Source organism: Coptis chinensis, chromosome 9 (assembly GCF_015680905.1).
Source record: "Coptis chinensis isolate HL-2020 chromosome 9, ASM1568090v1, whole genome shotgun sequence".
NCBI lineage: Eukaryota > Viridiplantae > Streptophyta > Magnoliopsida > Ranunculales > Ranunculaceae > Coptis > Coptis chinensis.
This window is the reverse complement of record NC_141464.1, coordinates 72643482-72658050: the sequence shown is the minus strand read 5'-3', so window position 1 is coordinate 72658050 and position 14569 is coordinate 72643482. Positions and strand designations below refer to the sequence as shown.

The window sequence follows — 14569 nt, the reverse complement described above, 5'->3', positions numbered from 1 at the left end:
TGTATTAAGCTAACTACTAACTGGAGTATATGAGTGCATGGTTTCAAGTTTTATTTAATTTCGTCCCTTAACATGTTGATGATTGTTGACAATTATTCATCACATTGTAACTGTGATTTCCACTTGAAATTTGTGTGCACGAGTTTGGTTGACACACGCATAGCATTATACGAGATATTTGTAAGTTGGTACATATATATTTGTGTAATTATACACAACATTTATGAGATCCCTCATGTTTCATGATTTTTAGCACTATACGAGTAACATGCGAGAATTATTTTGTTGAAATTTAGATTTATGTATGTATATTGTTAACATTTTTCTACCCTTACTGTTTTTTGCAAATTAAATTTTGACAATTTTCATTTTGGATCTACAGTATTTTGCTTATTTATCGGACAAAATCTTGGAAAAACAACTGGTGTAGTACTGAATCAATTTGACGCCCACGTGCACATTTGGTAGTATATATTATAAGGACTCTTTCAATTCGATCAAGTAAAAGTCTCATAAATGTAGCAACTAATACCCTTATAATTTTCTTCTACATCGCAACATGCAATTAAATGGGTAATGACCGACAATTACATCTCGACATTTTATAGTATGTTGACCATTTGGACTTTGACCATGATAGCTAAGTCAAACTACCGAACCTCAATAGACGGTTGATCAAAAGTTGAAAACTACTTCTTCTTCTTCTTCTTTTCTTCACATTTCTCGTTAAACGCACCCCATTTATTTACACCCACAACATGGCAACTACAACACTATCTCAAATTTCATGTTTTTCTTCACTCAATAAAGAGAAAAGAGTCCGTCTTGGAAAATCTTCATTGGTTACTGTACCATGTCGTTTTAAGGTATGGGCTTCTTTTATTTTATAGTTTCAAGCTTTTTATTTAATATATTGAGCTAGTTTGTACTTTATATGAAGATTTATGGCGGGCAATTGGTTTTTTTTTTGGGATTGGTTGAGGAAAGATTCAATTTTGGAAGATTTAAGGTTATAAAGCATTAGTACATAAATGAATATTTTATTATATTGAGCTTAATGATGAAATAAGCAGTGGGTGTGATTGGGAAATTGATTACTATTAAGGATTACGTAGGCTCAAATGTTGGATAGAGCTCTGTGAAGAATGTATTACTTTGTGAATCGGTAGTGATGATGAAACATATTTGAAATCCACGCTCCGTTATCATATGTTGCTTAGTACTTGAATATCTATTTTGAGCTCAAAATGAAGAACTAGGATGGACGACAAAGTTATTTACTTTAAACAAAAGAGGAATGTTAAGAGAGAGCGAGAGAGGAAAGAAAGACTTTATGCACTTGTAATTTGAAAATGCAACTCTTGTCTTTTCATTAATCAACATGTTATAAAGATTTTATTTATATTTAGGAACTACTTTTCTTTTATTTTCCTTTTTTCTTTTTTCTTTTTTTCAGTTTTCAGTTTGTATGCGCCTTGACGGGAGTGACACACAATCTCCCACCTCGGGAGCAGATACCACTTTGAGATATGGAACTGATGCTTCAAAATTACATGTAGAAGGGGCAGCTAAATCATACCCTGTTAATGAAAAACCTGTTGCTGAAAATCTAGGGATGGACGAGAATGGACCTGAACAAGGTGTTGCATCTCACAATAGGACAGCAAAGATCCATGATTTCTGTTTAGGGATCCCCTTTGGTTAGTTCTCTTCTTTGTAATTTTTAAATTCCTAGCAGATGTCAAGTGAATGCTTTTCAGGACAATCAAAATTGGAGAATCGATCATGAAATATGGTGTATTCTTTGAGCAATTTTTCTGTTAGCTTTTTACTTGTAACCTAAATCTTTGTTAAGACATCAAAAGAGGCATATGTTCAAGTAGTCCTGATGTTGGAGTGTTTGTTCATCTCAGTGTCACTATATTATTGTACTGCATATATTCTTGCTTGGTTAAATGAAGCTTACTTTGTTGATGTGGTATTTTTATGATTTCTTATCCAATAGAAAATTGTATCTTATCAAAGAAAAAGGAAGAAAAGAGGGTCAAAACCCCAACATACAGATGCAAATTCTTTAGTAGCAAAAGTTCAAATTAGCCAAGAGAAAAGAGAAGGCCCCTGGATACCTTATACCCTGATTTTCTAATCTAATTGACTTACAGAAATTGTAATTTCTGTGCTTCATCAACTATAACTTATTTGTGCTGCTAAAGCATATATTGTAATAGCTTTGGTGTTTCCTTTAAACATTGGGTTTTGTTCTTTCATAGGTGGGCTTGTTTTGAGTGGAGGACTTGTTGGCTCTATATTGTCCAGAAATCTCACAACTCTTGGCATTGGCATGCTTTTTGGAGGTGGTTTACTGGCACTGAGCATATCCAGCTTAAAGGTTTGGAAGGATGGGAAATCCAGCTTTCCATTCATGTTGGGCCAAGCAGGTACTTAAAAATCTAGTGGACTTTAGTATTTGAATGTTACTGAAGACCTTTTAGTCCATTTTTTGAACTCAATAGTACCATTTAAAATGGCTCATATTAGAATACAGTTAGATGTTTAGAACAACACCTTAATTCCTTTATGTGCTTATCTTTGTTTCTTATTCTATATACAGCAATAGAACTCATCTCTTTTTCTTGACTTTGCAGTACTCTCTGCAGCATTTTTCTGGAAACATCTTCAAAATTACTCTTTGGTAAGTGATCGCTGTTATAAATTATTTTTACTTTCGTCAATAAGTTTATTTTCTTTGCTTTGAATGTTGCCTGATATCAATCGTGGTTGCAGACAAAGAAAGTCTTTCCGTCAGGGTTTTATGTTGTTATAAGGTACGCCTATATTCTTTTGTAATGTTTTTTGTTCGCCAAAATTGCTTGAGTTAAAACATCTGCTCATTTATATGAACTCACTTTCCAATGAATGGCAGTGCTGCAATGTTATGTTTCTATACCTATGTTGTGGCATCTGGAGGAAACCCACCACCAAAAAAGTTGAAGGTGGCTGCTAATCCGTCCTCATAACTCAACATTCAAGCTTATATACTTTGGAAGAAGGAAAAAAGACGAAAGAAAAAAGGAAAAACTGAGAGTTGGACCAACTAGGGTTACTTTCTTTCTGTTCTATACGACTAGTCATGTGAAGAGTTTGTGTCAGTATTTATGCAGTGAGTTTGTTCTTTTTGAGTTTTCTGCTGAGCGAAAAATGAAGTTTTGTCATCATATACTGCGAGAATAAATATTTGCAATAGATTCGCTAAATACCCGCTTGTTGTACTTTGGTTATTGTGAATCAGCAGCGTCCACATTTAATCAGAGCATTGTCTGCATCTCTGTTCAGTTGAGCAGTATCAAGTTTCACTTTTACGATACAATTATTGTGTTCTTGGCACTTTGAGCTATCGTATTTAACACCACTGTATCTGCATCAGCTCTGTAGTTGTCGATCTCATTGTTGTCAGGAAAATTGGATGTTTCATTTGGTTTGCATGTGGTGTCATGGTTTGGAGTGACAGACACCAGTCTTTATTGGTCTGTTGACGTAGCGCTTATTTTGGATTTCGATCATGATTGTTTGTGAGGGCGATCTTGAGTTTTAAACATAATGGAAATCATCATACAAAATATTACTTCTATTCAGAATTGTTATTTGTTAACCTTACCAGAAAAATCTGTTCATTTCTAAAGTTTTCAGTTTCTATTGGTATGTTAGTTTTTATGGGCTCAAGATCAACCTCGCCAAACGTTACTTCCATGTTGTTTAGAAAACCCTCTAACTAGATATCTTTTTTAAGCGTTTTAAACCCTGGTCAATCGCTATACTGAACATATCAACTACTTACCATTTTTTTTATGTTACCTAACAATTTGTACCCAACTTATTGAATGTGAAGAAATACATAAAAAAAATGAAGCTCGGACTCTGTAAAAAGAGAGGAGAGAAGAATTCGTGTAGGAAACAGGTGGGCGGTTTCGATATTAAAGTTTGTAAGGACAGAGATCTAACTGACTAATGGACATTAGCATTGATAGTCTAAAACAAAGGGAAAGCCTGTCGATGACATTAGCATTATGCTCTAGTACGTATGCAATATTGCTACAGGAAATAAGCACCAGAAGTGTATAAATTATCAACACAAAAACAGCTGTGATTATCCTGTACGGAGTGACAAGCTTTATGCATGTTGTGATGTGTGTGTGGCTTGTGCAGGTGAGAGAGAGAGAGAAGCATCAAATGTGAATAAAAAAATAAAAATAAAAAGTACATTTTGAACTCAATAGTACCATTTAAAATGGCTCATATTAGAATACAGTTAGATGTTTAGAACAACACCTTAATTCCTTTATGTGCTTATCTTTGTTTCTTATTCTATATACAGCAATAGAACTCATCTCTTTTTCTTGACTTTGCAGTACTCTCTGCAGCATTTTTCTGGAAACATCTTCAAAATTACTCTTTGGTAAGTGATCGCTGTTATAAATTATTTTTTACTCGTCAATAAGCGATTTTCTTTGCTTTGAATGTTGCCTGATATCAATGCGGGTTGCGCACAAAGAAAGTCTTTCCGTCGTGGTTTTATGTTGTTATAAGGTGCGCCTATATTCTTTTGTAATGTTTTTGTTCGCCAAAATTGCTTGAGTTAAAACATCTGCTCATTTATATGAACTCACTTTCCAATGAATGGCAAGGTTTGCAATGTTATGTTTCTATACCTATGTTGTGGCATCGGAGGAAACCCACCACCAAAAAGTTGAAGGTGGCTGCTAATCCGTCCCTCATAACTCAACATTCAAGCTTATATACTTTGGAAGAAGGAAAAAAAACGAAAAGAAAAAGGAAAAACTGAGAGTTGGACCAACTAGGGTTACTTTCTTTTCTCGCTTCTATACGACTAGTCATGTGAAGAGTTTGTGTCGGTATTTATCAAAGTGAGTTTGTTCTTTTTGAGTTTTTCTGGCGGCGAAAAATGAAGTTTTGTCATCATATACTTTGCGAGAATAAATATTTGCAATAGATTCGCTAAATACCCGCTTGTTGTACTTTGGTTATTGTGAATCGGTCATTCCACATTTAATCGAGCATTGTCTGCATCTCTGTTCGCTTGAGCAAGATCAAGTTTCACTTTTACGATACAATTATTGTGTTCTTGGCACTTTGAGCTATCGTATTTAACACCATCAGTATCTGCATCAGCTCAGAGTTGTCGATCTCATTGTTGTCGAAAATTGATGTTTCATTTGGTTTGCATGTGGTGTCATGGTTTGGAGTGACAGACACCGGTCTTTATTGGTCCGCTGGCGTAGCGCTTATTTTGGATTTCGATCATGATTGTTTGTGAGGCGATCTTGAGTTTTAAACATAATGGAAATCATCATACAAAATATTACTTCTATTCAGAATTGTTATTTGTTAACCTTACCGGAAAAAATCTGTTCATTTCTAAAGTTTTCGGTTTCTATTGGTATGTTAGTTTTATGGGCTCAAGATCAACCTCGCCAAACGTTACTTCCATGTTGTTTAGAAAACCCTCTAACTAGATATCTTTTTAGCGTTTTAAACCCTGGTCAATCGCTATAATTGAACATATCAACTACTTACCATTTTTTTTATGTTACCTAACAATTTGTACCCAACTTATTGAATGTGAAGAAATACATAAAAAAATGAAGCTCGGACTCTGAAAAAGAGAGGAGAGAAGAATTAGTGTAGGAAACAGTGGGCGGTTTCGATATTAAAGTTTGTAAGGACAGAGATCTAACTGACTAATGGACATTAGCATTGATAGTCTAAAACAAAGGGAAAGCTCGTCGATGACATTAGCATTATGCTCTAGCACGTATGCAATATTGCTACAGAAATAAGCACCGAAGTGTATAAATTATCAACACAAAAACAGCTGTGATTATCCCTATGCGGAGTGACAAGCTTTATGCATGTTGTGATGTGTGTGTGGCTTGTGCAGGTGAGAGAGAGAGAGAAGCATCAAATGTGAATAAAAAAATAAAAATAAAAAGTACATTTTTCTAGTTTTAGCTCTTCCCCCATTTATTTCATCTATAGGTTTACTCCCTCTCCCTCCTCCTCCTCCAAGATCACATCACATCTAAATCAACTGTTATTTTTTTGGTCAATGCAAGTAAAAAGACTTCATTGCTCTTTTAATAGTTTTCAGGCCAATTAGCTTTATCTCCCCAGTTTTTTAATCTAGAGGTTTAGCTTTACCCCCCTAGTTCTTTCATCTAGAGGTTTACCCCCCCCCCCCCTAAGACCACAACACATCGACAAATGAAAAGACTCTAATGCCCTTTTCTAAGTATAATTACATAAATACCCTGTGACTTTATCGAAGACAAAATTGGAATTCAAATCATCTAGGACACATGTCATGATCTTGTGAACTCTATCCGATGGCCATACACCATCACTACCATCACTGTAGCATTATTTTCTCCAAGCCATACACCACTACCATATAAAAATACTTCATTGCCTTTTCACGGTTGGTTTTCTGCTAGCATACATGTATAGAGCGTGACCTACGCTCGTCTCCAGCACAAACAGAGTGCGACCCGTGCCCCGTGTTTCTCAAGCCACCGATTGTTTTATTTTTATTTTTTGTAACCTCTATAAAAACAATTGTAATCTATTTAGAATTAAATCAAGTAAATATACAACTGAATTGAATTGAATCCTCTGGTTATACATGTAGAAAGCTGTATATTGATTTTCATGTATAGAGACGACCTGCTTCGATAAAGCTTTGTATAGAAGCGACCGCACCTCAGGCCTTCAGGATTTCCGGTAGCTAGAGCGCGACCCGTGCTCGCCTCCAGCACAAACAGAGCACGACCCGCGCCCCGTGTTTCTCAAGCCACCGATTGTTTTGTTTCTATTTTTTGTAACCTCTATAAAAACAATTGTAATCTCTTTAGAATTCAATTAAGTAAATATACAACTAAATTGAATTGAATTCTCTAGTTCTACATGGTATCAGAGCCAAACCATTGAAATCCGCTGCGTATTACAACCTTGAATCCTTGAATCCTTGAATCTCAAACCCAAAATTTTTCTAAAACCTAAATCTCAAACCCAAATTTTTCATTTTTTTCCTACAATGGCTGAATCTGACAATAATTTTTCAAACGTCATTCATCACCACTACACCCCCACAAGACCACTCTGCGTTCCCAAAAACACTTTCATTAGATGAGTCCAACTATACCATATGGGCTCCTCTCATGCGGATGCGTATTGGAGCAAGGGGAAAGATTGGTTTTTTGACTGGCACAAAGGTTGAACCGGATATGAATTCGCCCGAATATGAAGTTTGGGCAACAGATAATGAAAAGGTGAAAAGTTGGCTTATTGATTCTATGGAGATTTCTCTTATGAATCGATATATTCGTCTTCCTACTGCAAGAGACATTTGGGAGGCTGTGGAGAAGACCTTCTATGATGACTCTGATGAAACTCGAATTTTTGAATTGAATATGAAGTGCTTTGAAGCGAAGCAGAATGGGAGACTTATTCTTTCCTATTACAACGAATTGGTGGCCATGTTCCAGGAGATTGATGAAAGGGTGACATCCCAGAATAGCAATGTTACAGCTATAGTTCATGAGACGTCCACAATGTCCAGATTGCGGGTTCATATGTTTTTGCGTGGACTGGATTCGGAGTATGATCAGGTGCGTGGAGAGATTCTTCGCAAGGAGCCTAAATTTTCCTTGGAGCAAAGCTATGCTTACATTCGCAAGGTGCAATCGGAGAAACAGGCTATGGGGTACTTTGTATCCACTAAATCCTCTGTCTTGGCTGTTCATGGCAAGACCAATACGTACTCCACCCGATTTCTCTGGTCCTTCATGCCACCCTAAAGGTAAATCCAATCCTTATGCAGATAAAAAGTGCAGTGTTTGTGGAGAATTGGGTCATAGCAAGGAGAGATGTTATAAAGTGATTGGCTACCCTGATTGGTGGGACTTCGCAAAGAGACCACGAAAGAATATAAGCAAGGATGCCATTGCTAATGCTATCCATGGACATCCAGACCATGTTTCGGCTAATGTAACTCAATCAGGTATGAATGATAAGGTTATTTCGAATAGTGCATGGATAATTGATTCAGGTGCATCTGACCATATGCCAAATGACCCTAATCTTGTGGAAAGTCTTAGAGTGTCACCTCAAACCGCTGATCTACTGCAGATGGTACTCTAACTCCGGTTAGCGGAGAAGGTTCTATTATGTTATCTAAAACCCTCACTCTTGAATCTGTCTTAGTTGTTCCATCCCTTGCTTATAACCTATTGTCTGTTTGTCAAATCATTCTAGCACTTGCATGTACTGTGACGTTCTATCCATCCTTTTGTGTTTTTCAGGACTTTCTGACTCGACAAGTCCTTGGTTATGGTGTTAGAAGGGGGAAACTGTACTATCTGGATTTGACAGAAACTGGAGAGAAACAAAAGAATTCTTTGGGGCAAGCTAATCAGGTCAATAGGATCGAGAATGCAAAAGAAGTTGTGTGGTTATGACATCGTAGGTTAGGTCATCTTTCGTTTAGTTATCTTAAGAGGTTGCAACCTCAGTTATTTTCAGTTGTTAGTGATTCTGAGTTTCATTATGACATTTGTGAACTGGCCAAGAGCCACCATATTTCTTATTCACCAAGTATTAATAGATGTCCTGTTCCTTTTATGAAAATTCACTCTGATGTTTGGGGTCCTGCCAAAGTTTCTTCTTTTCTGGAGTTCGTTATTATGTGACCTTTATTGATGATTGCACTCGCATGACTTGGGTGTCATTACCGAAACACATAAGTGATGTATATGGGATGTTTACTGTTTTTTACAAAATGGTGGCGACACAGTATCAAAAATCTATCAGGGTCTTTCAGTCTGATAATGGTGGCGAATTTGTGAATGGCCTCATGTCTGAATTTTTCCAGTCAATTGAAATTTGTCATCAAACCTCCAATTCTGGTACTTCAACAAAATGGTTTAGTAGAACGGAAGAATAGGCAGTTGTTGGAAGTTGTTCGTACTTGCTTGTTTGGCATGAATGTACCTCGATCCTATTGGGGTGAAGTAGTGAAATCGGCAGCCTATGTTATAAACCGTACTCTCTCACGGGTAATTGAGTTCCAGAATCCTTATCAGAAACTCCATACACTTTTGTCCATCCCATCTATGCCTAACTTGGAGCCTCGGGTGTTTGAATGTACAGCTTATGTCCATATCCCACAACCAGAACGAAGTAAACTTAATCCTCGTATGAAGAAGTGTATTTTTGTGGGTTATGTAGAGTTTCAGAAATGGTATAGGTGTTATAATCACATTACTGACAAGATGCATATATCTCTTGATGTCTCATTCCATGAATCCGACCCGTATTACTCAGGGAGAGTTTTCCAGTCTTCCCTTCAGGGGGAGAGTGACGGTGAAGGGAATCCTGATGTCTTTGGGGAATTAGAACACTTGGAGGAATGATTTGAAGTTCCTGAAGCAGAAATTGATCCTGTAGCAGTAGAGACAGAAGCACATGATCCGGATGTATCCAAAACAGAAAGCACACGAAAGCGGGATGTATATGAAACGGTAGTACCCTACATTTCCCCTTCTACATCAATAATCGAAGATCTCGACGGCATGATCCACCTCAGGTACCTCCTATAACCGTTAATGAATCTGTTGGGTTAGAAAGTCTTAAACCTAGACAATCACAAAGAGCTAGTAAGGGAGTTCCTAAGAAACAATATGAACCAGACATCAAAGCCAATGCCAAATATCCTATAGCTAACTCTATGTCTAACCATAGCCTTTCTGAGTCACATGCACTTGTCATAAATCAATTATCTACTGTATCTATTCCTAGTAATGTGCAGGATGCTTTGAAAGATCCAAAATGGAAGAAAGCAATGAATGAAGAATTGGAAGCCCTTCAAAAGAATGTAACATGTGAGGTAGTTGATATGCCTATTGGAATGAAGATTGTTGGATGCCACTGGGTGTTTACTGTGAAGCTTAATGCAGATGGAACTATTAATAGATATAAGGCGAGATTGGTTGCTAAGGGATACACACAGCGTTATGGAATTGATTATGAGGAGACTTTCGCACCTGTGGCAAAAAAATCAATACAAATCAAATTTTAATTTAAACTGCGAAAATAAAGATTGGCCCTTGCACCCGGCTTGATGTGAAGAATGCATTCCTAAATGGGAATTTGGAGGAAGAAGTATACATGGATATGCCTCCAGGTGTGAAGAACCATCCCAAAGATGTTGGGAAGGTGTGTAAACTGAAGAAGGCTTTATATGGCCTGAAACAGTCTCCAAGAGCTTGGTTTGGAAGACTTACACAGTCAATGAGAGGTTTTGGGTACAAACAGAGCAATTCTGACCATACCTTGTATATCAAACACAAGGATGGTAAGATTACAGCTCTAATTGTGTATGTTGATGGCATGATCGTTACAGGGGATGATCCGAAGGAAATAAATGAATTGCAGAAGTATTTGTCAAAAGAATTTGAAATGAAGGATCTAGGACAACTAAAGTATTTTCTGGGTATTGAAGTTACAAGGTCTAAAAAAGGGATTTCACTCTCACAGAGGAAGTATGTCCTAGATTTGCTTGCTGAAACAGGAATGTTGGATTGCAAACCAATGGAGACACCCATTGAGATGAATCATGGATTCGCAATTCATCCTGATCAAGTTCCTACTGATAAAAGAAGGTATCAGCGTCTTGTAGGAAGGTTAATTTATCTCTCTCATACTATACCTGATATTGCTTATGCAGTGATTGTGGTTAGTCAGTTTATGCATTGTCTTAGTAAAGAACATATGGATGCAGTCTCTCGTATCTTGAAGTATTTGAAGAATGCACTTGACAAAGGTTTACTGTTTGGAAAGTATGATGTATTGGATATTGTCGGATACATAGATGCAGATTGGGCTGGTGATAAAATTGATAGGCGTTCTACATTAGGATATTTCACTTTTGTCGGTGGAAATCTTGTAACTTGGCGTAGTAAGAAGCAGAAAGTTGTTGCCAGATCGAGTGCATAAGCTGTATTTTGAGGTCTGGCATAGGGAGTATGTGAATTGTTATGGATCCGTACTGTCTTGATGGAATTGGGATTCTAGCTTCAAAAGCCTATGAATTTACATTGTGATAATCAAGTTGCCATTCAAATTGCACATAACCCAATTCAGCATGATTGAACAAAGCATGTGGAGGTTGATCGTCATTTTATTAAAGAAAATCTTGACAGGAAGGTTATTCGTTTTTCGTTCGTAATCTTAGACGAGCAATTAGCTGATGTTCTTACCAAAGGTGTATCCCACAAGGTGTTTGACAGCTCAGTTGACAAGTTGGGCATGATTGACATCTATGTACCAACTTGCGGGGGAGTGTAGAAAGCTGTATATTGATTTTCATGTATAGAGCACGGCCTGCGCTCAGATAAAGTTTGTATAGAGCGACCGGTAACCAGCCTTCGGGATTTCCAAGTAGCTAGATGACCAGCCCCGTGTTTCTCAAGCCACCGATTGTTTTGTTTCTATTTTTTGTAACCTCTATAAAAACAATTGTAATCTCTTTATAATTCAATCAAGTAAATATACAACTAAATTGAATCCTCTAGCGTGTTTCTCAAGTCCGACATGACATGATCTTCTTCCCACATCTTGCTAATTTCAGCAATCAGTTGAGTGGTCACGTGTTGGGATCCAGTGGCAACAGAGCTCTGCTTATCTTCAACACCTTTGTCCTTAATTTCAGCTGCCATAGAATGTATTCAGCATCTACATGGCTGCCGTTGAGGTAAACAGGTTGGCCATTCAATGTCCCATCTGTTCTCTGTTCTAGCCCTGCAACCTGGAGCCTCAGAGACTGTAGCAATGGTCCCATTGTCCGGAAAAATCTCAATGGATGTCCCAGGCGTGAGTTCTAGCTTCAAATCTTTAGTTTCATCTCCATTGGCTGCTCCTTTTAAACATGATATTCCGCTACCCTGCAACAATTCAGCTTGGTTGAGGTTATCATGTCCTCCTTTGAGGGGTGTTTGCGTCTTGTCTTTTGGCAATGCATCTAATGACTGAGAAGGAAGTTGAATCACCTGACTGCCCTCATTTGCCTGTTCTCCATGGTGTATGTGAGGAGAGTGTACAATTCTACTCACTGCTTGCCGCAAAGCCTGAGGAATTTGGTTCATGTCAAATGGAGCCCCCTTTGACGACATAGTGGGACTAGACTGAACTGGAGAGGAAGATAATTCTGCAACTTTAGATACCTGGTCTACAGATGCCACTGCCTTCAATGGAAGAGACTCAGGAACCTTCACTACTTGTTCAGTCTTTTGATCATATTGTTGAGGCAGAACCATGCAAATGATGACCTGATAGGTCCACAGGAATTTCATTTCTTTTGATCATCTTAACATTTGATGCCACGTCATTTGCCTCGGAAATAGGAACCACAAACCCTGGCTCAAAAACAACGCCCCTCAGAAAAGTATTGGTATCACCAACCTTAACCGTGATGAGATATCCAGCTTCAAATGATCCATCAAGGACACCAGAAACTGCCTGACCCACCATCGCATAATCTCCATTTGAGGTTGAACTTATATTCTTGGGAGGGTTTTTCTTTGCTGTGTCAGGTTTAGGAGTTACAACAGGAGATTTTTCTACACGCCTCAGATTTTCGTCCTTCCGAGGACGCCCCGTTTCCGTTTTACAGGCAGGTTTTGCACCAAAGCAGGATCGGTCACTGGATTCTCTTCGCTCATTCTCAAGAAGGAAAAAATATTTCGAATAACCAATCTTTACAGTCTTTTTCCCTGCAAAGAAAGTTTAGAATGTGACACCCGCAAAACCCCCTATCAAATCATTGAGTGAAAAAAGTGAACTAATGGGAAATAGAAGGTGTGTCCTAGCAAGTGTGTTTTTCATTGTGTTTATTAAGTGTACACAACAAGGAGGCAATTTATTGTGACAGCCAATGCACACAATTCTCATCGTCCAGGTTTCAGCTTGTGTGCATTCTAATGCATAATCAACGACGTGTGTATCGAGCTGTCACGAAAAATTATTTGTAGGAAACTGTGAAGGTAGTATAGAGGAATCCTTAGTGATCATAAAGTGATTGAGGCAGGCACACATAATTAAATGACCTCCTTGGGGTAGATATTGGAGAGCTACGCCCTGCCAAAAGATCATTGTGCTTTAACTCTCTAGTCTATGTTCCGTTCTCCCCTGTACATTTCTCTGCACTGGGCTTGAAGTTACTAACAAGTTAGAATTGATAGAAATTCTGCATTTCCGTTCTTGGGCTTCCCCACTTTCTTCCGACCAGTAATTCAATCTCCCATTTACTCCGTTGGCTTCACATTCTTTGGATATCTTAGAATTCCAACTATCCTGCAGAACGAAAAGTCGCTAAATCTTTTGAGAACATAATTAATTAATCTGGAGTAAGGATTTTCAGATGAGGTCATTTACCCGATTGCTGAAGGAGTATTCTTTTACGTGTTCTCTTCTGATCAACCCATTATGCCTGCTCAAAAATAAGTGTTAAATTCTATGTTAGTGGTGATGCTAGGAGAGTTGTAACATTGATATATTAGAGAAATCAAGAATAAGGCCAAAGAAGACTAGAGATTTATTAGGGTTAAAGAGGTTGAGAGAGTCTGAGAGAGATTGTTCTCTACCCAGAGTTACATACTTATACTAACCTAAAACATAATAATAGAAACTACTAGATATGGATGTCCACACTTATAGAAACATGGGACTTTCCATATTGGACATATTATAATACTGACATATTCTAATACTGATATATTCTAACACTCCCTCTCAAGCTGTAATTACGCAAACTATGCAAATTACAACTTGGATTACAAAAAACAAAAGATAAGAATACTGCTCCCCTTTCGCATAGAACTGTCTTCAGTTGAAGAACTCGAACAACTGTTGAGACGTTCTGGAGCTGAAACTGTCGGTGTAGGCAATGACCTAACCTGAATACTGAAGGTGTACCTCTCCACAAATCCGAAATCATAACACCACCAGTGAGTGGCGTCTTTGCTTGGCTACTACTCACTTCATTCGTTGTTATGGCTGTCATAATATAAATTGAAAACAATAACAGTGACTTGATGTGCGCTTCTTGGCTGCTACTATCAATATCACTGTTAATGTCAACAAAATACTATTATGGGTACTCACGAAACATTCGCATAGTTGAGGCTTGATCGCTACCCAAAAACATAATAATGCGGCAGCTTGAGGCTTGATCGCTACCTAAAACATACTTGCAGTTGAGGCTTGATCAAGCACCAAACATAATGTCGCAGTTGAGGCTTGATCGCTACACAAACATACTTGCAGTTTAGGCTTGATCAAGCTACACGAATACATCAAGATCGCAGAGTGGGATGTCATAATCAAGACTGAATAGTGGATTGCCTTGTCATGAAGAGTTCGGTCAAGGCTTGTTGGAATATGGAGACATGAGTACTCTTCCTCATACGCTCCATATTCTCCTTCCTTCATATACTACCAA

General features: G+C 37.8%; 2 protein-coding genes across 2 annotated transcripts; both read left to right on the top strand.

Annotated features, from left to right (window-relative positions):
- The first annotated feature begins 549 nt into the window (after positions 1 to 549).
- Positions 550 to 3367, top strand: LOC147477891 (protein FATTY ACID EXPORT 1, chloroplastic-like). The gene is made up of 6 exons (XM_086583640.1): positions 550 to 866; positions 1457 to 1700; positions 2271 to 2438; positions 2646 to 2692; positions 2785 to 2825; positions 2924 to 3367. The coding sequence occupies exons 1-6, from the start codon at positions 759 to 761 to the stop codon at positions 3015 to 3017; spliced, it is 702 nt and encodes a 233-aa protein (XP_086439766.1). The 5' UTR covers positions 550 to 758; the 3' UTR covers positions 3018 to 3367.
- Positions 3368 to 7238: 3871 nt separating this feature from the next.
- On the top strand, positions 7239 to 9485 carry LOC147477890 (uncharacterized). The gene is made up of 4 exons (XM_086586110.1): positions 7239 to 7777; positions 7824 to 8205; positions 8376 to 8524; positions 8945 to 9485. Exons 1-4 carry the CDS (start codon positions 7239 to 7241, stop codon positions 9483 to 9485), a joined length of 1611 nt encoding a protein of 536 aa, XP_086442236.1.
- Positions 9486 to 14569: the final 5084 nt, after the last annotated feature.